The following is a 27289-nucleotide window of genomic DNA, read 5'->3' as shown; positions in this document are numbered from 1 at the left end:
TATTCATTAGCATTCGGATTTTGACTTCTCGGCTCGCACCACTGCATTTGACTTTAATTAAGCAAACTTACGACTGCCGCACACACCGACAAACATACATACGTCTATAAAACCGTGTGTATGCCTGTACATTTGTGTTCTTTCGCCACCTTAGCGTGCGCATTAACGGTACAATAATTTTTGCGGTAACAGCATCAGCATTCATTAGCTGCAAATCCAAGTTGATCTGCTGTTCTTATGATAATTTCCGTGAAAGTCAAAGCCAACCTTCAATTCACTTGCTACATGAAGCCTGTGCGCACATACACCCTCATACAGGTGTGTATATTTTTATGTCGCACGCGCTCGGTGTCACTGAGCCAGCTAATCTTTAGCAGCAAAGTGGCTTAAATTTTACACAAATAAAGACATTGCCTGTTTATTTAGCAATTTCGGAAATATGTATAGATGTATGTATGTAGAGCTGCACGTGTGAAGAGTTCCCACCTTTGAACCGAGAGTTTTGTATACTTCTTAGTATTATTATATGTGTCAAAAAAAGAAATAAAGTAAATAATGTAACAGTAATGATTAAAATGTCAACTAAGCACTTTTTATTGTTAAGAAACACGCTGAGAGCTCAAGATTAACAAAGAATGCTTTAGAATTACTATGAAGAATGTAAGAAATCCAATATAAGCCGTGATATGTAAGTTTTGTATTAATTTAAAAAAAAACGCTATTTAAATTTTATATAATTCCAATTTCGCTATCGATTATGAAAATCAGAGCAAATTATAAAAGTTTCAGATGAAATTGCACAATTCAGAGAGTATGCAAATTTGCACAGAGAAAATCCTCTCACACAAATGAAGCCTCTGACTTGTCCGCCAGCTCCACTAACATATTTTAAAAATTATATATAATACCCCTACTAATTCAATTTTAAACATTTTTAAATCAATTTTAACTTTAAATTTCGTTGCGAAAGTTATAACTCATTTTCATTTTTAACTTTTTGCCCACTATAATATGTCTCCTATAAAATTTTAATTCGTTTGCTTGATATTTACATCCTTAAACTATCAGTTGACGATCCGTTCAGATTTATATCTTTATACTAGACAACATTCTTACTCATTGCGTTTTGTTAGTTGAAAAGGAAAGCGCCATTGTGCTCACGGGTGGTAACCAATTTAAGCCTCCTCCAGTAACTCCGTGAACTTGATAAAAAGTCTCCTCTCGGCTTCAGAGCTTCAGAGCTTCAAACAACAGTTGAAGGAGCTGAATGGCCTGAGGCAGCTTAGGGGAATTGTGTCTCCAGCTACGCCCGAACGGGCCAGTTTAACCCTAATTCATTCACAAGGTTGAGGGCACGTAGTGACGCCTAGCCTGGCTCCAATGGCCTAAAATCATAAGCCGGCAGTTTTTTTTTTTTTTTTTGTATTTAATTGGGGATCAATGGGGCCACACTCTGCTCTTTAGGTAAATTTTTGATCCAAAAGTACCTCTCTTGCAGGCTCCTGAAGATTTAGACAAGTCATTATCAATGTGTGTGGACTGTCGTTGTCATGACAGAGCACAATTCCACTCCAATTAGCCAAAGCTTACCGCTAGTGATTGCTTCCTTGTAGAATACACGCTCTGAGAATGGCTATCGTTATCTTGTTATTGTAACCTATAGATTTTTCATATAAATGCGAGTGCAAGGTTTTTAGGAATCCTTCTCAATGAATGACATATATTTCAATAGAAAGTTTTCCGCCTTTATAAGTATACCTAATAAAATTTAAACCTTCAAAAACATTTCTAAGTTTCTTCAACATTTGCATTCGACCCCAACTTCCTTTAGAAAGGGTTTGTATTTCTATAGCTTGTATACGAGGACGTTATTTATTTTTCGTTCGTTTGTTATCTTCATCAGCAGTGATATGGACCCTCACTTTGCCTTGAGCTGAAGAATTCTTTTAATTGTTGTTCCTTAGTTATATTCGGTGCTCATTGGCTTGGTAATTGCCATTTCGATGATGTTATTTTATTTGATTTAAGGTTATGTCGAATACGCAGAAAAATACACTTGCGGTCAATAAAAGCGCACCACCACTTATTTCAATATAAGAATTAGAATTACAATATTAGGGAAATTCTTATTTTTTTTGGCTACTTATCATAGTGTAAATTAGTTATCCATAAAATTTTTTTTACGAAAATGGTTTTTTATAAGGAATATCCAATTAATTAAAAAAAAATGTCGAAATATACATTTCCTGATATTCATGATTAATTAAAAGATGTGACAATGTGAAGTTAATTTAAAGCGACTAAATCATTTTCACCACTAACGGTAAAAATATAGACTACCAAATAGGCTCTTCTATTCTATTGGAATTCATTAGGACCTCAATTGATTTCCTTATAACGGGAACATACCAAACCCGTTATAAAATCTTTGTCAAGTGACTTTTATTTGTTGGCTTCTGTTTAACAACTTCACACTTCATCAAGTGCCATAAGTCCTCAAAAGGGTTTAAACTGAGCGAGTTTCCAGACCAATCCAAGCGTTGAACCCCTATATCGTTAAATCTATTGACCAACTATAAAAAGAATTCGAGCTGAATACATCAATATTTTATAAATGTTTTATACAAGATTTGTTTTCAATCAAATTTGCCGGTACTAAATTGTTAACCACTGTCATATATTTTTGTGCATTCATTATTCCATCATCAATGTGTAGTGGCCCCAAAACATGGTTTGAAAAGTAGCCTTAAATCAATTGTCTTTGAAGAAACTTTCCTCCTCTGAACGGCGCACGTAAAGCAAATTTTTTGAGCTTATCAAATTAAATTTGCTTTGTCAGACCACAAAATCTTTTTAATCCAAGAAAGTCGTGCAGCCTTCATTTTTTGTGTTAATTGCGGTTTTTTGGCAGGGCGTCTTCCATATGAAACCACATCTCTAAGCTGTCGGCGCATGGTTTCGACATTTTGCACAACTTTTCAAATACACAACCAAAAGACGAATATAACTAAACTATTTAATTCTTAGTGGCTACCAGATCTAGTAAATTTTTTATTAAATTTACAGTTATTTAGCTGAAGGTAGTCTACAAAAGTGCTGGTTAGTTTTCATTGAGTTGTTTTTGATTACTACTAGAAGTATATTGAATTGCTTATTATTACTTATTATTCGTGATAAAACATTGATAAATAATAATTGAAAAGAAAACCTTAAAATGGCTTCCAACAAGAATACGAGCTGAAACTTAGGAAGTACGCTTTGAAGATTTTATGCTCCTTTTAATAATTTTATACCGTAAAGTATATTAAAATTTTCATTAAAAATTTATACGAAACACGTGTTGTTGTTCAGTTATTGTCACGCGGCAGTCGACAAAAGACTGGTACGAGTGTTTACGTAAATGAATGTAGATAAATGCGAGTAATATTAACTATGGCAACACGCTGAGTGTCGTAAGAGAGTCAAGCTTTTCATGACAAGAAGAAAGAGATAAAAAATAAAAATATGATAAAGCAGAAAAAATAAAAATAAATATGATAAAAGAATTATTCAATAAAGTCGGTTAATTTTTTTTTTTTGTATCGAAAGCGCCCGAAAAAGAACTTAAGTCGGATGAAGCTTAATTAAGTAGGAAATAAATAAAATGAAAGACGGCCTCCCGGTCGAAAGTAGACAGTGGGACCTTTAAGCGTTCGACGATAGTATTGGCAATAAGGCTTTGCGGTTGACACAACCTTCCGATTGGCGGCTTTCATGTTTAATGAGGCCCAAATTTGTGGGGCTCCTTCTCTCCCTTCGCCATTTCATTGCTTTTTTATACGCTTTCCTTACCGACTTGTGGGTTAAATAAAAAACGTTTATCGGCAATTTTCTCGCTGATTGTGTGATACATACCTACATTCATAAAAAATTTATCGTAATTGAAGGAAATTGTGCGCGAAGCCGCGTTTCATTTGCGGTAAAATGATTATTGCAGGTAGCCATATTTAAGCTTTTTGTTTTGCCAGAGTGAATTTTTTGTTGATATTCTCTTTTGGCTACTGTTCATTATCGATTTCGTTTGATTATATCGGTTCGTTATATGTCAATATTTCATCATTTCACTTTCTTTCTCATTACAGGGCATGCGTATGTCCGGCGAAAGCACCGAAATACTACATCTGACTCAATTGGCGCGCGAGAGTGCTGGAGCTTACGCTTGTGGTGCAGCCAATACGGAGGGAGAGACGCGTAGCTCCAGCTTGACGCTGAAAGTGCAATGTGAGTTATTTATGCAGATATATTTTAAAATATATATTTTTATTATCTTATTATAGTTCAGTATTTAAAATAGTCTGTTTCTGCAGTAACAGCTTTTTAAATATTTATTTTGGAATATGGAGATAATGTTTTATATATATACATTAAGGTGGTTCTTAAAATATAAAACGATCGATACTTTTATAGTTCACATCTTCAATAAGTAATACCGCTCTTATTATATATTTTTGGAGACTGTGGAGTGTGAATCAGCAGAGCTAAATTTTCGATAAGTTTATCAAAATATTTAGGGTGGTTCTAAAAATAATAAAAGTATGATTTTTTATACCTTTCTTCATTAGTACTGCGTTAATTTGTTATTTTTAGGTTTTGTTAAAATGTGAAACACAAGAGCTAAATTTTGGTTAAGCCAGTCAGAATACTTATGGTGCTTCTAACAGTTAAATATTGTTTTTTTACAGTCAGTTAAGAATATCTCATATCTTGTTGTTAAGTAGTACTACACTTACTTGATATTTTTAGTAATTGTTAGAATCTATAACACATGGGTTAAGGTTTCAAAAAACATATCGGAACATTTAGGGTGGTGCTAAAAAAATATAACAAATTTTTTTTTGAGAATTCTTGACCATTCACTGTAATTGTCATTGATACAGCGCCTTTTCAATATTATTCTAAGCTATTGAAGTGGTAACACAAAAGTTTAAGTGCAGAAAAGAATATTAGAACATTTCGAGTGTTTCTTAAAAACTATGTGGGTGTTTTTTTACGGTCTGCCAAATATAATATATTCATAAAAACCAAATATATTTATTATTGTTAGGTAATACAAGGGTTAACGTTCAGATAAACTACTTAAAATCAAGAAAAAAAATTTTGTTTTTTCAGCCAGTTCATTACTTCTGTATTTTAAAACATATAATAACTTTGGTTTCTGAGAGAAGTATTTTGCCGTAGAGTATAAGATTTGATCCACACCTATACGAAAAACTTTAAACGCCTCAAGCCGTTAATTAAAAGTATAGATGAAGTTTCGTTCAATATATTCAGTAACTTAAACTGTTTTCAAAGTTATTCGTTCAAATTTAACCAACACCGAAATATATACATATATGTACACATACGAGTACTGGAGATATTTCAAATTTACTTAAGCAATTGAATTGATTTTATTCACAATTTCCGATAAAAGTAAACGACAAAGCAAACAAAAAACCCAAATCCCTTACAAATTTCGCCGTAGAGTCGTCTTCGAAGCGTATCAATTTCAGATTAGGCCGCAAATCCATTCAAGCCTCCCAATACATACGCATTTCTTTTGCTTGCCTTTCAGCGATGCTTAACCTCCTTGTCGCTCCACCTACCCGACCGAGCTACGCTTTAGCCGTCACACTTTATGTTAAGCCGCAATGAAATGCGAAGTTCTCCGATCCACTTTGAAATTTATGCAAAAGTTATAAAAACAAACTTCGCATACACCGAGCAGTGTACATTGGCTGCGCTGAAGATGCTTAAGCAAGCAGAAGCAATGTTTCGTTAGGAACAAAAGATGTGGTAGCAAGAACCAGCGGCAGTGGCAGTGGTAGCGCTAGTGAATCTCAGTTTATCAATTCAAATGAAAATTTCACGTTTTGACAGAAACATTGATATGCAGATTTGTTGTGCCACAATTCGCAGAGCATAAACGATACCCAGCTGTCACAACCTTACAGATTTACTGCAGAGGTCACATAAGTTAAAAATATAGGCTCACAAGATAAATTATTGGGTTGATCTGTTTCTATGTTTTATTATAGTTGCTGCTAGAGCAAAGTCAATATAAAGCGCTATTTTTGATATCTTTTATACTTTTTTAATAACCAAAACTCTTCTTAGAATCTGCTTGAATAGAAGTGTGATTTGGGAGGATACAATTTCTTATAATTAATATATTATATTACAGGAAAGGTCGGTAACTCTACAGTATCCACTTTCGATTGACCATATGCCCCGGTATATATTAAGCCTGTCTTTCTTTCTATAGAGGGCAGCATAACTACTCTTTTGAGTAAAGTGTCTCCTTATATTTACGCAAGGTGAAAAAAGGGTTGAAGAAGGGCTATCGATTTTAAATCAGGATTCGGTTGATTAAAATTTTACCCTAGTGCATATGTTGCTCAAACAGATGCTAGCTTTCCAGATACAAGCAAGTGGTCGACGTGAAATTCTGATTTAGAAAGAGATAGATTTTAATTATTGCATGGTATTTCGAAGCCGATAAAAGTAAATTAGAGAGAGATCAGAAGAGATCAGACTCTTTTTGGAATTTTTTAGGCTTTCCTTTAAAACTTCAAATCGACCGAAACTCATGTGTGGAACCTGGCTCACATAAAAGAATGAAAACTTGAATATTTTCCTTAAATTTTCAAAAACCATAAATAATAATAGAGTGTTTCCAAATTTTGCTCTCTTACTGTACATACACGAGCACAGACACATACCATGGTATAGCATATGAACTTGCTTGTATGTGGATAACTGGGATTTGGGCCGCTGACAACATTTGATCTCCCTATGCGAGCGTACTTTCGACTCGATTTGACTGTCGACAGCTTTATTCCCGCATCATTGTACTACAACAGCAACAACAACAATAATATAATATATACTTACGTACCAGCATATTTGCATTGAATTGCGTCTATTTGGCATATGGTGTATTGGGCTTTAATGCGTTTCGTTGTCTCCCCATTGTTTTTACAGCAAATCCTCTTGTGATCACGCCTGTGGAGTGCGTTAAATTATTCGCAATGTTTCCATAAATATTGACTGGGGATACCCATAAGCACGGCATAAGCACATATTACTGATGCATGTGTATGTATTTTATGTGAAGTCATATGTGTGAGGGTTTAAAGCCGTCATTGGGCGTGAGTATCTGTGGGACTTTTACAAATCCTCATATTTGACAATTGTCTAGAGAACTTACCAGCGACTTCAATGGGACTTTATATTTCAAAATGAGACAAAATACAGCAAAAAAAAAAACGTGGTAAATGGAAATCATAAAAATTAATGGAAAACTTAAATATGTTTATTGTTAGAAAAAATATTAGACGTCATAATATATCTTCATGAATTATCTTCTACAAAATCTTAAGTGGGCATTTTTCAATTATTAAATTTATAAATTCCAATAACTAAAATTCTGATGAAACTGCTAAATAAACATAGTTATAGTTAGAGATGACCCATTTGTACCAGTTTGGAAATTATAATGGCGATTCAGCGCCCCTTTTTCCAAAAAGCCAGAATAGATTTTTTTTTGAAATGGATTTAAATTATCCCTTAAAATATTTGTAAGAAAAAATAGACAATTTTGGTAAAAATATGTAAATAGTATTCAAGAAGCTGAAATACACCCACGGGTATCATTAAATCCATTAAATCCACCTTTCAAACAATATTAGAAGCATATACATAGGTACACATATTTGCATAGACATTTACTTTAACAAGAGTCAATAATAATCACATGTAAAATAACTCACACAAAAAGTCGATTTAACTATAAATAACACAATTTTTCGGCTTTACGATAAATTTATATTAATTTGGATTCTTACAAATTTATGCACATTGTCCATTATACCATGAAACACCCAACTGCGCACACTATTGTATATATAGCTGATAAATGAATCATATACAAAGCAGCGATTTACATTTAGCCCACATCAATTCTAATCCATCGCAGAAAAGTTGAAAGGTTCGACAAATGTTTGTCAAGTCCCCAGCCGCTCATAAAAATACAAATGAGCGAAAAAAACATACACAAACAAATCCGCAGTCGAACGAAATTGAAAAATAGATATTATTTGCAAAACAAATGACACATATAAATAAACTGAAACTAAAGTAACTATACTGAGGCCACATAAGCCACCCCCCCACACCGACCGCCGCTGTCAGCGGTGCTCAGGTTCCCAGCAGAGCGCTCAATGCCGCCACCACTGCCGACGCATAGGCGATTAACATATGCAAAAGCCACTGTCTTCACTGCCTTCAGTTCAATGGCAGCACATTTGAATTCGAATTTGAATTTGAATAGATGATGAGTGAATAGCGGATAGTGGATTCCAACTGCAGGCGTATCATCATCATAAAACTTAGGCCGCTATAGTGGCGCTTTGCCATCCGTTCGTACGAGTAATTTCAGTGCGCCGCCACAACGAGCCTTAGCTCCGTCGCAGCCTCGTCCTCGTCCTCGCCTAAACGGCGCGCTGCGTAAGGCAAGAATGGCATGAATAATTAATGAAAACTTAAACAAGGCATAGCATCAGAAATAATAAAAATGATGCGTTAGTCAAATGGAAAACAAGCAAAAAATAAAATAAAAATCACAACAACGCAAGAAACCGCAAAACAAAAGTGAAGCCTTGACAACGGGCGGTGGAAATACAATTGGTACACATATAGGATTTTCTGACACGCGCTAAAAAATGCTGTTGAATGGTGGCAAAGAAGCAGAAACGAAACAAAGATGCGGCGAAACAAAAAAAAGAAGTAAAAGAACAGGAACAACGTCTTATTCGTCGGGTATTGTTAATATCCGCCCACTGACACTTATGTGTAATGTCATTGATAATTTTATGCTTTATTTCTACCCACCATTTTTCTCGGTTCTTATTTGCTACTATTTTAAGCTTTGTTTTCAGTTTACATATCTTACCCAGAAAGCGGAACTATGTTCATATGCTCCAGTAGACACGTGCTCCTCAGAATATCATCTTAAATATATTTTGCTTCAAGACTATTAACTGCAATTGGCACGTAGTTAGAGTTACTTATTAAAAGATTTCTTTACTTTGCATAAGCCTAATAAATATGTAAAAACGTTGTGTATATTTGGGCTAGTTTTGGCAAAGGCATGTACCTTTTTTCTGTAACTATTTTCGTATGTTTACTACTTAGGGCTCTTGCGTGTAACTAATAAATATATATCACCTTAGCAATTCATTTTTCGATCTCCAGTTCCCATATTTAGGCATTTTAAAGTAAAATATTTTCCACAAACCAGAAATTGTGCTATATTAATGTAAAACTTCCATCTTAGTAACATAAAAACGTATGAGATGATATCAGATGCAAGATTTTTCATTAAAAAGCGAAAAACAAAAAACGTAGCCTATCTTTGGGCGCGCTTTAGCTAAGACAAAGACCTCGTATGCTGAAATTAATAAAAAATGAGCAAATTAAATTTTTTTAAACTAAAACATTCTAATTTCGAATACATAATCATGCTTCTTAATGAGTCAATATAGCCTTTTAAAATTTTGACCTAGAAATTATTTCAATGTAACTAAGATCACACTTAACTCGTTCTACCCGGATATAAACCAGTCATTACAATGTTTATTATTTTAGGCAACAACACAACGCGAATCTAACGTATTTTCACATATTTAACGCTCACAGCCATTTGAGACTTCGATCACTCAATATCCTTAACTGGGTTGTGACATTGTCAAAGCGCTCGTTAACTTATAAATACTGACAGCAAAACATGTAAATTTATCTTTGAAACTCAGCGCCGAAAAATCAGAATTTTGATATTTTTGGCTCACCTACTCACTTACACATACAATGCCAACTCAAATGTGTTCTGCCAGAACATATCGTAAAGATTTATTTCACCCTAACCCTCATAGATTTATTATCTTAAATAGTCATATAAATAATAAATACATTTCAATAAACGATTACGATTGAATCTGAGTATGCGTGCATGTGTGTACTATATATTGCCTTGGCTCTTTATAACGGTACACTATGTCCTCTTTAAAAACTTGAAAAGGGTTCACAGATACTCAGAAATGCATTTACCCTGCGGCTAAGTGCTAGTAAATGACTTCCGCAATGAGATGCAGGCGGCTGTTTGTTGCATGCATTTCATATATATACATATGTGTGCATATTCTTCTATATATATATATATATATATATATATATATATACTTTCATATCAACTTAAAAATGGAGGCTTTGGAAATTGCTCCAATTCGAGCAGGTCTAAACTACATGCCAGTTGCACTACTGATATCTCCTCTACAAAAATATGTATATACGTATATAAAATATACATATATACAACATATAAAGGTACATATATGTACGTATAATTTGTACATAATAACGCTACCGTTATAAAATATATTTATCTCCATGCGCTTATAACTACAAGTAGGAAATATTTAACAGTTAAGTGCACACATTTGCTTGAGTGTATGCGTTTAACTGTTTGCATGGGCGTAGGGAGGGAAATTTTCATGAAATAATAAATTATTGTTAATTTTATGACTGTATACAAAAATGTTATAGTATTACCAAAAAAACAATTATATAAATATAATTTGGTCAAAATCATAAAAATAAACATGGTTTAAGAAAAATGTAACAAATAATATTGAATAGAAGGAAATCTTACAATACTATAATTTCGTATATATTTTGGTCCGAGTATGGCGTCAATTTCGAAATTTGGTAATGTTATTAATGTTTTTCTTTATTGAAGTGCGCGAAGTGCCTTTTGCAGAAACTTATACCACAATACTATACTAAACATTATCAACTTTTTAATTTTCGTTAAGAGAAAAAACAAGCATCTCCAAACAGAAGACTGCTACTCTAGACAAAAAACTTCCAATACAAATTATACTAATAAAATTTAATGAAAAGCTAATTCGCATACCGACAAATAGTTAAGAAATATTGAGATAGACCAAGGTCGATATGTTTTGAAACAAAATAATCTTAATAGTAGTATGAAACTTATGGAGAAAGAAAGACAGGCGAACTGAGCCCGGGGAGTGTAAATTCGCGAGGATTGTAATTTGATCATAAAAGTTTCGAGGTGAATCGACTCAGGGCTGGGTTTGATCCGGTAATCTATTAGGTACTACCGCCATTTCCTAATGAGAAGAAACTTAAATTTAATAAGTTTTCCACTAGTAATCTTCAAACAACCAGCATTTAAAATGTGTTTTTCGTAAACTTTACACGTTAGAGGGTATTGGAAACCCCGCAGATAACCAAGCACGTAGATTTTGTAAATAAATATGTACATATATTTGTTTGTTGGGCAACAGTTAGCTTTGAATATGTAGATTAGGGTGATTCACAAAATCTGGCAATAAATACGTGGGATAAGTAAAATGATTAAGACACGGTTTAAAATAAAAATAGGCGTCCACCCAAAAAAAAAACCCAAAAATACCTTGCAAATAACTGCCCTAATGTAGTTGTACACCAAAAAGTATACTTTAAATGCAGAAAATATATGGAAATATCTTCATGCGAATGTAAATATGCCTCAGCTTGGCTCCTTGCTTGTAAATGCACACACTCACGCGTTTACTTACATATACATATAAATATATATGTGTGTATGCGTGTGTAAGGAAAACGACCACAACACCAAACTGAACCATGTTAATTACTCGCCTTGAGGCACTCGAAGAAAACCAAACACAGCTTGATTGCATATACACCTAAATACGTGTATACACCAATGAGTACAGTGCCATATTATATTTTATATGTATATATGTGTTTTTTTTTTTTTTTTTTTTTTTTTTTTTTTTTTTTTTTTTTATAAGTAGGGGGAAGCATCGAAAGCCGAAGTGCGGAACTTTAATCCGCTAAACCTAACCTACTCCCAACTCAAGACTCTCCCACGGAACCACCTGATTAAGTATTACTTCGTGGGAGTGATAAGACATTTACGTCTCCTCTATAGTACGGACTGACGAACGCCTAATCTGTTCCATATGTCTTAGTTTTGCCGCTTCGCTGACAGCTTTCCAATTCTCACTGGACTGACACATAAGTGTCGTCAAGTTTTCCACCATAAAACTACCACCGAGTGAAGTTTTAAGTTTTTCCCTTGTACTCGAAAAGCGAGGGCAATAAAAGAATACATGCTCAGAGTCTTCTATGCACTCTGTACACATCGGACAGTTCGGACTAACATCATGATGGAATCTGTACAGGTAGCTTCTAAAGCACCCATGTCCGCTTAATATTTGGGTAAGGTGGAAATCCAGGTCCCCATGTCGTCTGTCTATCCACGGGTGGATGTCCGGTATAAGTCTGTGGGTCCACCGTCCTTTGAGTGAGGTTTGCCACCGCTGCTGCCATATTGATAAGCTTTTGACTCTCTCTGCTCTTTTGGCTTCTAAAGACGACTCTGGTAACTTGTATACTCGCGCGAATTCGTCACCCTGGATGTCAATGGGCATCATACTGGCTATTACTTCCGCAGCCTCGCTGGATATCGTTCGGAAAGCACTGATTACTCTAAGTGCCGACAGCCGGTGCACTGAGTTTATTAGTTTGGCATATGCTTTAACGTTTAGCGCCTGGATCCATATTGGGGCCGCATATAATACAACCGATCTCATTACCTTTGCGAGTAAAAATCGCCGGCTGGAACGCACGCAGCCTTTATTTGCCATCATTCTTGATAAGGCGTTGAGGATTTTGCTTGCTTTACCAGAGGTGTATTCTAAGTGTTCCTTAAATTTAAGCTTAGAGTCTATTATTACTCCCAGATACTTTAGTTGTGGCTGTGATTGAATCTCACACTCCCCTATGGTGAGAGATATTCGTTCCTCCACTTTCCTAGTACTTATTAGCAGGACTTCTGTCTTGTGCTCGGCCAGAACTAAACTCCTTGAGGAGAACCATTGCCGCAGACTATTGACGCATTCATTGCATTTGCTCCGGAGGTCATCAAGATGTTTAGACACTGCTACTACTATAAGATCATCAGCGTATGCGACTAATTTAACGGCTTCTTGTTGGTTTATTCTTAGCACCCCATCATACATCACGTTCCATAGAAGGGGGCCTAAAACCGAGCCTTGCGGTACTCCACTCGTAATAGTGTAGGTCTTGGTGCCTTCATCAGTGTCAAATATCAGTTGCCTGTTTTCAAAATAACTTGTAATAATGTTTACCAGATATTGAGGAGCGCGTATCTCATGCAGAGCTTTGATAATGTTTGCCCATTTTGCTGAGTTGAAGGCATTCTTCACATCCAGGGTGATCAGGGCGCAGTATTTTTTAGTCCCGCCTTTCCATCTTTTTCCACTTACTGCGCATTTCGCGGTGCCAACGACATTGTTTAGTGCGTCAATAGTGGACCTCTTTTTTATAAAGCCGTATTGTCTTTCTGATAATCCGCCGGCTTTCTGGATTGCTAACTCCAAGCGGTTTCTTACTATGCTTTCGAACACTTTGCCAATCGTGTCAAGCATGCACAGAGGTCGATATGATGAGGCTTCCTCCGGAGGCTGATTTGGTTTAGGTAGTAGAACCAATCGCTGAACTTTCCATGGGTCGGGGAATATTTCTTCTTTTAAGCATGCATTGTACATTTTTACGAACACATTTGGTTTTAAACTTATGGCTTCCTAGAGCTAGAGCCTTAACTATTTGGTATGCCGTCTATACCAGGCGCCTTGTTGATTTTAATTTTTCCCGCTATGGCCAATACTTCCTCTTCACTAACTAGTAGCGGTGGCTCTACAACTTCGGTTCGTGGTTTACCATAGGTAATCGGATGATGTTTAGGGAATAATGTTTCCACGATATTCTTCATAAAAGATGCGCTTTTGGGTTGTTGTGTCTTATTCTTGAATTTTGACATGCATATTTTGTACGCCGTACCCCAGGGGTCGACGTTTGCTTCCTCACATATCTTTTCAAAACTGTTCCTTTTGCTGCGGGCAATGGCCGACTTTAGAAGCTTCTTTTCCTGAGAGCGTTTGAATTTCCCCCGCCTTGGTTACGCTGTAGACGGCGTCTAGCTGCATTACAGAGCTTTCTGAGCGTTGCTATTTCTTCATTCCACCAATAGACGGGCTTTCGTTTGTTGTGGTGTACTGTTCTGCGCATAGTTGCGTCGCATGCTGTGACCAGTTCTTTCCGCACTGCAGACACCAAGTCGGTGGCGTCCTCGCCTGGTGTATTTGCAGAGCTCCAGACTATCTCAAAAAGGTCGGCATCAAACTCCTTTTGTTTCCAGCTTCGTTTTTGGCAGCTGCCCTTGCTGCGGGGTTCCGTCTCTCCGGAAAACGAAACATCAGCAATAATAGCCATGTGGTCACTATTTGTGAATATATCCGACACCGTCCACTTAATGTGCCTGCTTAGAGCATCGTTTGCAAACATGAGATCGATTATAGAGCCTTTGTTTCCTTTTTGAAAGGTATTTTGCGTTCCGCTGTTCATTATAGTAAGGTTCGTTTGACTTAGGAATTCCAGTAGCAAACGACCACGATGGTTTGTGTGCCTGCTACCCCAAGCAGTTGACCACGCATTGAAGTCGCCTGCGATTATGACTGGCGATTTGCCTCTGGTTTCTAGAGCAAGCTCCAGGAGGAAGTCTTCGAAGTCTTTGATTGAGACGCTGGGAGGAGCATAGCAGCTAACAAAGTATATGCCACGTATATTTGCATATATGTGTGTGTGCGTGTGTATGCGCATACGTTGCCAGCGACCGCAAGTCGACAATCGCAATGTCAGTCGTATAACTTCTTCGAATGCTTGGCGCCACAAGCAACGGTTTAGAGCCCATTATAGTTGCGTTTTGTTGTTGTCGCTTTGTTTTTGTTTTATGTTCATTTTCCTATTTCTTTTTTGAAGTGCACGAAAAACCAAAGACATTTACATAAATCGTTTTCCTCTTCAATTGCAGACTCGCCCAGATGTCGACCGGGCACCGAGCAAACGTCAATCGGAGCGCTGAATATGCACTCAGTGCAGGTAAAATGCGAAGTGGATGCGGATCCGCCAGACTCGGTGAAATTCAGTTGGACTTACAACAACACAAGAAATGTGTCGCCGGTTAGTATGACGTTGATTTCATTTCAGCTATTTATATGTGTGTGTGTGCCACATAAAATAGATATGCTTCACTAAAAGGATAAATTTTGTTTCCAATCAATAATTGAAATTTATCACTGAGCATGAAATTAAATGTGGGAGAATATTATTTATTTTCATCTTGTTTCTCGATTGCAATGGATAAATGCTAATAACGAGGGACGAATCAAGTACTTTAAAAGGTACAACTTGGTTAAAAGTTCACTTTCAAGTCGTAAGAAATGCGTTTTTTGCAATTTTATTTAAAACGGAATTTAATGTACTTTAATTATCGGCAATTTATATAAGAAAATTGTTATTTTCTTTATCCCGTAGCCGATATTCAGCAAGACCTCCACAAAAAGCTGTCTGGCGGCAAGTTGAACTTCTTTTATTTAAAACTATTAGAAATCCAAAAGCTATTAAATATATTTGTAAAAATCGATTAATACAGGTAATCATCCAAGAACTATTCGAAATTTTGATTTTTTACAAAATGGCGGCTTCCCAAAAAACAGTTTTAGATGAAAGTATTTACACCTCAGAATGGTTTAAAAATCTAAATTATTATCAAAACGTTTGTTCCTTCATTCATTAGTTGACCAATATATCTAATAAGTTCGTATTTTCATACAAGTTAATCGGTCAGCCGTTTGGGACAAACTTTCTTTAACGACTCTGTAAATATATGTTTTACTGTTTTTTCAACTGAAAAGCAGAGTTGTTGAAGAAAGTACGATAATCATTCACCAGATCTACCTTTGGATTTTCTACCATTATGTCGCTAAATCTGTATAACAGAGTATAATATAAGGAACATATTGAGAGAGTTGCCCATCAAATAAGTTGCTGTTGCCTAAATTGGCAATTTTTGTATGAACTTGTATTCAACAAGTCACCTTCTAAAGGAATTTTTTTATATAAAACGTTACGTGTTGAGATAAGAGAGAGAGCAACAACTCTTACGGATCGACCCATTTATTTTGGTTAAAGTTTTGGGCATAAAGCGTGCCAATACTCTACTAGACTCATATAAAAATAACTGAATCTTTTGCAAAAACGACGTCGAGTAGAGGTTACAAAAGATATGCTTGACAATTTCCGCATTTTATAAGATGGTATTTTCCAAAAAAATTCTCAAACTGCAAAAAGAAAATAGTAATATTATTAATTATCTCTCATAATTCCATTTAAAATTTTTAATTACAATAACTAGTTATACCCTGAACAGGATATATTAAATTTGTCACGAAGCTTGTAATACCCAGCAGGAAACGTCGGAGACCCTATAAAATATAATACATAAATAACGTCACAGCGTGACGAACTTAGTCGATTTAACCAGTTCCGTCTGTCCATCTATCCGTTAGTCCATCTGTCTGTCTGTATATACGCGAACTAGACCTTCAGTTTTTAAAATGTTGATCTGAAATTAAAAACGATCGAAATCAAGTGCTTGTATAGAAAACATTTTCATTTGAGGAGATATCTTCAGGAAATTTGGGAAGGGTTAAACAAAATTCTAATTTTTTCAACATTCTAAACTAACATCGTTTGCAGACTACTTTCAGACAGAGTACTTTCTCTTCATTTTATTAAAAACGCAAAAGCGTGTTGGTGGGTCGCACGTAAAAGCCACGACTACTTAAACTTATTTCAGTCACTTTGCTTTAAAAATAAACAAATTTTAAATTAAAGTAAATAAATAAAAACGAACAGTGACTCAATTCCGTGTGGATTAAGCCACAAGTCTTAAAATAAATATATATACATTTTTTTATTTATAGCTTTCACGCACGTTTTTTGTTATTATCTGTTGTCTGCGCTGCCACAGTTAGTTAACCATTCACTGTTCATATAAATAAATAAACTTTCACTGTAGAACTTCATTTATGTTTGCAACTTGCTCTTGTGTGCCTTCGACAAATGCTCGAGCGCAACACCTTCGGGACTCAATTATACCGTTGTGTTTGCAATATTGGCGCCAGCACTGCTTTTGCCACGCCTCTTCTTCTGGTTTACTTTAAAGCCACACACAGGCGCGCGACAAGTAAAACCAGCGTCACAATTTCTACTTTGCCAACTATCCGCTGCTTGGGTGGTCACTTTGCTGGCGTCAGTGTACCATGCAACACTGCGCTGAGCTTATATATATATTTTGTATATATGTATATTGTTTTTTAAGACATTCAGTGTGGCAGCGACACCAGCGTTCGTGAAAGTGCAGAAACAACTCAGCGTCGCACGAGACAGTCGGCAGCGTACGTGACTACAGGAAAATCTAATAAACTTGTGCGACTATAAATTATTTATTCCTTCCTGTGTGCATTTCACACACGTACATATTAGTACATACATACCCCTAAGCACTTCAAGGCTATGTGTCTGCTATCAGCACTTCTGCAGCTGCCGTGTCTTCAACTCCGCCTCCGCTTCTATATACTTCCTACTGTTTGTGGGCGTTTCTGCCTTCTTCCTCTTCTTTTTGCTTCGTGTGGCAATACTGGTGCGCGTCGAGTTGGCCAGATATTTCATGCTAAATCCACAAGTGCTTATATTTAGAACGACACACTCGTATTCATATTTATGGAAAATAAATATTTATTTTAATAACTCCATTCACACAATGATGAAAACTTAAATCTGTGCGTTTTGAGGCGCACATATAATATATACACGCACACATACACATACAGGCATTTCTAAACCCATATCTATGCTCTTCTTTGCAGGTGCTCAATTCGAGAATCACTTCGAATGGATTGGTCAGCACCGTTACGTATCTGCCGCAAACGGACTCGGAGCTGATAACGCTCGCCTGCTGGGCCAGCAACTCGGTGGGGCGTCAAACCATCCCCTGCCTGGTACATATACTACCAGCAAGTAAGTGTGAAATTGAATCGGATTGAAGTGAAGTGAAAATGTAATCGGGTGAGAATTCTACAAAAATGTCTACGGCAATCAAAACCAAACTGCTTATTAAGCTCTCAGGGCAATTTGCTTCGTAAATGTTTAAGTGTCGTTTAGCTGGGGCGACACACTGGATTGTGAATTGGATGGGCGGCTGCTTGAAGTCCAAAGTTAACTCCAAGATTGAAAAGAACATTTAAGTTGAAACTAAAACAATTTGTGAGTTGGCATTTCATGCGTTTATCATGTGAGATTCTTCTTACTTCTCGCCTACTTGCTCGGCTTTCATGTTTTCATTACCGAATTGCAATTTCGGCCACACAACGATATAATAACAATAACAATAAGCTGTTGCATTAGAGTATTTGTTGAATGGCACATTGCTGTGGCAAGTACTCTTGCAACAGCAGTTCAAATATTTGGTAAATTTCAATTCACGTGATGATACACACACATATTGCAAAAAATAAATAAATTAAAGCAATTAATGTCATGAAAGTATTCCAACAATTTCTCAAACCAATAGTAATAGAGACTTCGATAATTTTTGATAAATCTGTAAAAAAAAATCTTGTAAGGTTCTCCCTAAGAACTACCATTTAATCCTAAGTCTACTCTCTAATGTGCTCTAATCTCAAACTCGGCGAATTGACTTGGGTTGTTACCTGCGAGAAATTTGTGTTAGGCTTAAAGCTCTTCATCGATACACGACGATCACAAAAATCTTGATCCATATATTGTAGTATTGGTATCATAAACCATAGGTTTTTTTACTATTCTTGTGCTCAAATCTCCGAAACCTGATCTAACCTTTGCTTATAATTCTTTCGCTAACAAATATTACATCGAATTTGTGTTTGATCTTTGCCGGTCTTATATTATAATAGCTTCAATGATCGTTCTCAGGGAGCTTGAATTATTATTATTTTGATCTATTTACTTTAAAATTTGTTCAAAGTCCACCATCCATAGATTTGTAATAGCTCCGAAGCTGTAGTGTTGTTAACTTCCATTATCCCATAGTTTAGTCTGTAATAAATAGTTTTAGAAAATGAATCTATTATACTCGTAAAAATTCCGAGAAAGTAAATGGAACTTTTTAAAATATCAACTTTATTGACGCGGTATATTACTTTTTTTACTGAGGAGTTCCACACTGGGTCTTAGGTAACTGACAGGTTGATAGCAAATTCCTTTTGGCTACGAGTGAATCTCATCCTACCAACTGTTGACAGCAGTATTCGTGATGTACTTCGCTGAACATGGGCTATACCTCTGCTTCGAAGTAGCATCAAAGAAAACAAATATGGTAGAGGTACATGTAATATATACATTTCAAGACAGGATACCACTTAAATTGTATCGTCTATTTTAAGATGATTTGTTTAGTAAAAACTTCCGTTTCTTTATGTTATGAGGTATGAAAATTTTTTTTTAATAAAATCCCTGATAGTTGTGCTAACCCATAATTCGGTTAGCTTGGGTTAAAAAGTAGATCCAAAAACGGATGCTATTTGAATATACTTCCAAGTATTGATCGAAAAGACTATCAAAAAACGAAAAAGGGCTTTGAGCTTGCCACAAATTTCGCACAAAATGGCTGATATAAATTCCGGTTATATGGCCAGGAATCGGAGATTCTTTTACAAGCTGGACAATGGAAGACAAAGTGCCTGGATGTTTCTACCTTACTTTTCTCCACACAATTTTAACAGATAGCGTCCGACGAAATTCTCGGTTCTACCGCATGTGCACCTATTAGGTAATGTTCACTGAAAACCCCGAGATGAACCTTACTGAAAGCAAGTAGCTTAGTGGAACTCTTGCGTTCTGCATAACGAAAGATTTCGCAGTCGCACAGGAGTAGTTGTTGACGAGCGCCTGCTTAGCTCACACGAAATGCAGTTCGTGCCACGCCGATGTAAGTGGGACTAGGATGCTCCCTCTTGAGAACTCATTGGTTTTGCAGTTTGCAGCGATTCCACTATGGTCAGGCACAAAAAAAGAGAAGTAACGTGATGCGAATGAGGACAGACACTCTTTGACTAATTTGAAGCGCTATTGCCGCTCTGCTGCCGGTTTGAATTGTGGTACTATCATGAAGAAGATAGTATAGATAGTGTAGTAGGTATTTTATAAGGATAAATCGTTTTGTTACAAAACTGCTTTATGTTACTTAAAATATTTTATATTTATATTTTATACGTTTTATCTATTTATCTCTATATACAGTCGCCTATATTTGGTTGAACATTTTTACATTGATCTCTCTTCTTTATTCGGATAGTTAAACAAATTTTCCTACAGGGCTCTCTTTATTCTCACTAACGTCCCGTTAATATAGTTACTTGTGCACTCAATATATACGGAACCACAAATTCAATAAGTTTGGCATTGTTGTTGTTTATCATAACATACACCCAAAATATATGTATATTTATTGATGACTTAGATATGCTATCGAAGTGTTTGTAATTAATTATTTCTCCCGCACCAATGCTTTTCTTACAGATCCACCGGAGGCGCCAAAGGCTTGCGAACTGCGCAACGACACCGTCTTGGAAGTAGTCTGTGTGGCTGGCAATGACGGTGGTCTCACGCAATATTTCCTGCTTGAAGTAATTGGCGGCGATCCACTTTATGCTAACGATGCGGGGCGTAGCTTTGCCGATGCAAATGTGGGCGACAACGAGCTCTCCACCATGAATGATCAGGTATCTTACATATGTGCACATGCTTCAATATGTTTGGCTATTTGTATTTACTTGTGTATGAGTGTTGATGCACATACTTGTATGATTGAGTGCAAATGAAGGCAAATATTGGAAATTATTATCAAACTCAATGGCTTTGTAGACAAGCTACACAGTGATATAGAGAGTTGTATTCACTTTGCACAGTTTCTTGATTGGGTACAATATGTGCGTGGATAGCTATTGAATGGAATGTGCTCATAGAAACTTGGATTTGAATAGTCAATGGATGAAGAGGAGAGTTAAATTGGTTTTAATATGGATAGGCTGTTGTCTTTAAATTTGATGGTTGCTTCGTTGCCTTTATTTAAGACCAACTCAGGTATGACATACAAATTCTGTATACTCTATAATAATATACAGTATTGGATCCAATTTTAAGGAGGCTTTGCAGATATACACCTAGAGTTTATCAAAATTTATCAGTGTACCATGAGCAACGAAACTAGGAGAATTATACGGCTGAATGTGTTATAAAAGTTATATTATGTCTACTCACATCAAAAAATTTGGTTCTATATTGGGATTACTTATATACTTATATATATTTTCTTTATAAATATATTTACTGCAAATGATTAAGGTATTGACTCGACTCACCATCTATCGAAAACTTTAACAAAAGTCGTGAGAGATCAGCAAAAAATTTTGAAAATATGATCATCTGTGGACTTGGATCATTGAGTTCTGCCACTAATAATCCAATCAAAAAAGCCACGAAGTTTGTAGTACGCAGGAAACGGGACATAGGATACCGTACAAAGTAGCTGAGTCGACTTTGTCATGTTTGCCGGTGTGTCTATCTATATATGAACTAGTCCCTCAGATTTTGAGATGTCAGACTGAAATTCTGTTCTTTCCAAGAAGATGCGCATTTGTCGCAATCGCCGATATCGGACCACTATAGCATACACCTGTCATAAGAACTGAACAATCTAAACAAAACAGTCCTTGCATGCAATTTTTTTTTGTTTGTGGAGATATCTTAACGAAATTCGACACGACTTATTGTTTAAGGCAACGGTACAATCTTCAAACAAATCATTCACATCGCATAGCATTAAGCTGACATTTAAACTGACCGATCAAAGTTAATTTCTTGTATAATTATTCGTGAAGGCTATTATCACTTTGGTGCAATCGAAAATTTCTTGTTAAAGTATTATACCTTTTTTAAATTTTTTTTCAAGAAATCTTAAATCACTTATCAAAATTATTAAAATAAAATCATAACTTTCCAATTGCATGCCTTACCTTTACCTTTTTTTACCACCAATAATATTTAAACATGAAAACAAAAATTAGTTAAATTATTTTCGCTGCTCTCGGTTGAGCAATTAATTCAGCGTAAGAAACCGGACTAACCATGGAGAAAACTTCGAATATAAGATATTTAGAGCATATTGTCTTAAAACATTTGGAAAGTCTTAGCTCAATTACAATAATAAAAAAGGCCAAATTTGTAGACAAAACTTTTCAAAGTTTCCAGCTGCTCCTTGTCACATAAGCTCAACACTAACAAGGAGCCAAAATTAAGATTACATAATCATTAAGAAATATGCGAGTATGTGGACTTTAATTGAATTTTCCAACAAGCTACGTACTTCATATCCTCAGCCATTTAACCAAAAAAAAAAAAATTCTTACACTACACATAGAGATTTTAGGTTGCTCATACGCCACACCCGCCCAACTTGTTCCTTTCAACTTTCTACTGGAACTCTAAACTTTGTAAAAGAAAAAAATAATAATATCAAGAGCATTTCATTATGCAATTTAATTCAATTGTTTGCTTTCACGTATATAATATATATTCCTGATGTTTGTATGTATGTACATAAGTATTAATTGCGCAAATGAATGAGTTTGCCAACAATTATGACTATACGCCTGCCAATTCAAATTAAAAGGAAACTTTGTAACTCATACGGTCAATTATTGCTCAAACGGACCCGCTTGACTTTATCCAGCAGGCACGCGTGCCACATGCAACAGACACACATATACACATATGTATATGTATAGACAATGGTATGTACAGGCAACTGGAGTGCTTGCAGTTGAATGTTTTGGGCATTAGTCAGGGTCAGGGTCGGGTAAATGCGATTTACGAAATGCTCATTGGCCACCATTTAACTCAAAGACATATATATATTTTATGGTTTAACTGTGCATATATGTGCTTAGGCTGTGTGTGTGTCTATCTATTTAGTGGCAAGCAACCCATAATGCTTGAAGTGCCACATTCCAACGCCTGACCCTAGCTGAAAAGAAAAACAACAACAATTACAATGAAAAAAACAACAAGAACAACAACGTCTAAACTCACAGGCAATTGCAACAGCAATAACGTTATCGTGCTGCTTAACATTACCTAACTATTATTAGTTTCATAGTTTTGCTTCCACTCGAACAGCGAAGAAACAATAAAGCTTTTTAATAAGCCAAACAAAAGCTTTGAATGAAGAACGGATGGGCAATTGGTTCGACGTTCAGCATAACCAAGTGCCGAGTATTTCAGGCTGCGCAAGTAAAGAATACGCGCACACAAGCTCAAGCCACACATACAACCCTGCGTGTTCTACCACACAGGGCTCTATATGCTTGTGTATGTGTCTATATATGTATGTGTATGCATTTGTATGATTGCCAGTTACAAAAGGGACACACAATAAATTACTTCCACTTACTTGAGTGGGAATTTGTGCGTAACCATTTAAAGAGACCGTGCTGCTGCTGCAACCGCGTCCTCCGAGCAACGCACTCCGCTGTCGAACAATCAACAAATCTATCTGCAAAAGCGGCAAACACAAATTGCAACACAACAAGTGCGCAGAAGAAAAGGCAGACAATGAAGCAGAAGAAGCACAAGAAGCGCGCGCTGATAAGTGCGGGAAGAAGAGGCATCAGCTGAAGATGTAAACAGCGCAGCGTAGATAAAGCAAAGAAAAGCAACTGTAATACTCGTAAAAAGAAGCAGCTCAGTCAATGGCTGGCTAGACATGAATCAACAATAAAGACCATGGCTAAGAACTTCCAAAGAGGTTTCGAACTTTTATTAAGGAAACATGCTGATTACATAAATGCGTATATATTGTACAACATATATAAATATATATTATGTTATCCCTATAGAGAAATATTAGTTAGTTCTACGCTCGAATTGTTCTGCGTTGAGCTCCGCTTTGATAAGGTTAAAAACGGTCGGAAGCTTTTGAAACTTTTGACTCATGAATACCTGAGAGAATGTAATGCTTGAATAGCTAGCATACTTAAGTTGTACACTAAGGGAAGTCGGGGAACCCGAAGCTTTAATCGAACAAGACATTATTGTGATGATATTATTCAAATTTGAACGAGTCCCAAAAACATGTATGGAATTTAAGGATAATAGACCACTTGAACCTATATATTATATTGTACTATACAACTATACATTCCATTTCTAGGTAATCTGGAGGGCACGAAAACATATCTTCCCAGAGAAATTTGATGCTGAATCAACAAGAAACGTGACTATAGCAAATATATTGCGAAACATTGAATCGAACCATATACTTACTGATATACAAATATTATTGCTAGATTATGAACCTAGTAAAACTAATTCTGATCAGCTAATGTGAGTTATGGAAACATACCTAAAAATATTTGGTACCACAAGTCCGACTCATATGTTAATAAAAGCAGAAGAGTTTGAAAGCGAAAATTGCGATATCGTACCATATAGACGAAGTAAAAGACTCATATTTACATATGAATCAGTTCTGCGCAATACGGAAATACTTAAGTCTTATGATAGTGAATGATAGTAATTCAAGCAAAAATCCGGATATCTTTCGGTAGATACGACACTTCTTGAGGTATCGTCTAGCCGCGTTTTGACACCGCAAGCTAAATTGTCAAATTATTTAGCGAATCGAACAAACAACTGGTATAATTCACTATAACTGGGCTAAAAATAATAATTGGTATTGTTAGCGGTTATACCATTTTCGTGAGGTAATTTTAATCTCCCTGGTACTTTTTTTGAAAAGAGAGCAGATGTCAATAAATAAGATCAGAGAAGTGGCGACACATACACGGCTACTTACAGAGGTTCATCAAGAAAAATCCAACTGTATTTCAGCAATCTCTTAGTCGATGTAATTTACTCAAAATATTTAATTGGTTCATTACTTATCTGCTGGGTAAATATATATACTTACGTATATGAGAAATATGTTTATGTATTGTGTATGTCACTGTTGTATACGTATATGTATATGTATATATGCAAAAGTTTATATACACACAATAATATTTAGTAGCACAAGTGGTCAGTCAGGCGTTTGTGGACAAACAGCAACAAAAATAGCAAAACACAAATAACAACAATATAAATCTTGAGCCGTAGACAAAAGAGAATAAACAATTTTCGATAATCTAACAGAGAAGAACCAACGAAAGAGCAAAAGAAAAAATTCAAAGTTGGAAAAAAAATTGCAAAGATCTGTGCTGAACATAAAGTTTATAATAGAGTTTGCAAGGATGATTAATTGTTTGAGAAACTTTTGCAACTTGTTCGATTATTGCTACTTGCCGTGGCAACAATGTGCGTTCCTTTACTCACGTTCTTCTAGTTTCCTCCTTTTCGAACATGTCATTTGCTTTGCTTTTCTTTGCAGCTTAGAAACGAGACTCGATATGACAGCATAGAAGGGAGCAAGCAAAATATAAGAATTCTTCATTCAAGTTTCCTATCGCAAAGATTATATGCTCTGCATCGAGTTGACTTATCTAGGTGTTGAACAGTTCTCGTGAAAATATTTAATATGCAACCGACGAATATGCAAATCTCACTTAAGTCCGCATAACGTAGAAGCCTAATTACCTGGCGTTTGTCTTACGGCTCCGCAGACACACAATCAGTCAACTGCCATTGGCTAGTCGAGCGCTTATAGGCGTAATCCTATTGAAATATGACTTGGAGACGCACTTTTAACTGATGAAGACTAGTAAGCAGCATGACATTCAAATGTATATGGGGCTGACTTGGTTTGAAAACACGGAAAATAGTCGAACGTTTTCATTGTGTTTTATAAAGATAAGAAAATTGGTAAGGTAAAGGAATTCTCATCTGATAAGGGGGCAATGCAAATATGCTGCTTTAACTATACTATATATTGATATGGGTATAAAAAGATCAGCTAAGAGGAAGAACTCAGGAATAAATATACCTATATACAGCGTTGCCTGATAGCACTTACATAATACTTTTCGTTAGACACATTTTTCTTCCTGTGCATACAACTCATGGCTTCCCCTTGGTCAGCATTATATTATATAAAATACTTCTTGAAGATCTTCAAAGCTCAAGTTTGTTAACATCACGTGTGAAATATCGCTTTTATTCATTTCCAGAAAGATTTCTCAAAAATATTGTAGTATAAACTATATGTCAAATCTTTTACCTAAGCAATGACCCAAAGAGCTAATTTTATGAACTCACTCAATATAAAAAATAAAGCAGTCCGACCATAACCTCCAAATTGATTTATATTTTTGAACAACAATTTCTAGAAGATTTAAACGTGTTTTTTACCTTCTTTAACACTACTTTTAACCAAAAATAAAAAAATTATTTTAAGTCAAAATTATTTTAGAGCAAATGATTTTATCCAAATTTAAACTTCACGCCGCAAAGTTTTGAAAATCCTACTAATGTTCGAAAATCTCCAAAACTAAAGTTTTTTTTTAATCTTATATTTATTTATTGCCTAGTTTTAGGCACACAATTAAGTACAAATATAGCAAAGTCGCACAGCACTGGCGCTGACGAAAAATATTTTGTTTATGTTAAAAATCCTAATTAATTCATAATAAGTAGTGGAAATTCGTGAAGTTTTAAAAATAATTTTGGGAAGAAAAATTTAATGTTTGTACGACTAAAGTTAAGCCTATTATGCAACACTAAGCGGTAAAAAAGCCTCAAGTCGCTATACCGCAAACTGCTTTGCACCATCAGCCATCATATTTGATTGCGAACTTCGCCTGAATCAAAAACGATTAAGGAGATTTATAGCGATTTTTCGCACATTTCAATCGAATTTGCCAAAAACCTTTTCTTAAGCGATTGCAAATGGAAAGTTTTAAATAGTTTCGCATAGCATATAATGTGGAGTGGCTTAGTAAGAAAACGCGGCAAGAGTTTTTGAAGACTGTCAAGCACAAAGCGCTACCATATTTGCTTAACGGCTATTCAATTGGAAACGACTCGACTTCCAAGCCATAAATTTACTGCAAACATTTTTTACTTTCAAGCAAAATGTATGAAAGGAGAAATAACGAACTCGAAGCGCTCTTCGAATGCTGCAAGCCGAGAGCACTGTTATTTGGACGCTATAAAAGGAAAGTTTTCGAATAATTTCGCCTTGGCCCCACAAATTGCTTGCTGCCAACAATGATGAGCCGGTCAA

General features: G+C 35.7%; 1 protein-coding gene across 2 annotated transcripts in view; it reads left to right on the top strand.

Moving 5' to 3' along the window:
- The window catches only part of side (sidestep), a 216749-nt gene that overhangs the window by 135875 nt on the left and 53585 nt on the right, over positions 1–27289 (top strand). For both annotated transcript variants that reach the window (XM_036361143.2, XM_036361140.2), the window contains exons 10-13: positions 4122–4260; positions 15002–15150; positions 17901–18051; positions 20590–20792. In XM_036361143.2, coding sequence (XP_036217036.2) covers positions 4122–4260; positions 15002–15150; positions 17901–18051; positions 20590–20792 — 642 coding nt within the window. The remainder of the gene's footprint in view (positions 1–4121; positions 4261–15001; positions 15151–17900; positions 18052–20589; positions 20793–27289) is intronic.

The sequence above is a fragment of the Bactrocera oleae genome, chromosome 2, assembly GCF_042242935.1.
Source record: "Bactrocera oleae isolate idBacOlea1 chromosome 2, idBacOlea1, whole genome shotgun sequence".
NCBI classification, from domain to species: domain Eukaryota; kingdom Metazoa; phylum Arthropoda; class Insecta; order Diptera; family Tephritidae; genus Bactrocera; species Bactrocera oleae.
This window is presented reverse-complemented; position numbering and strand designations above follow the sequence as displayed.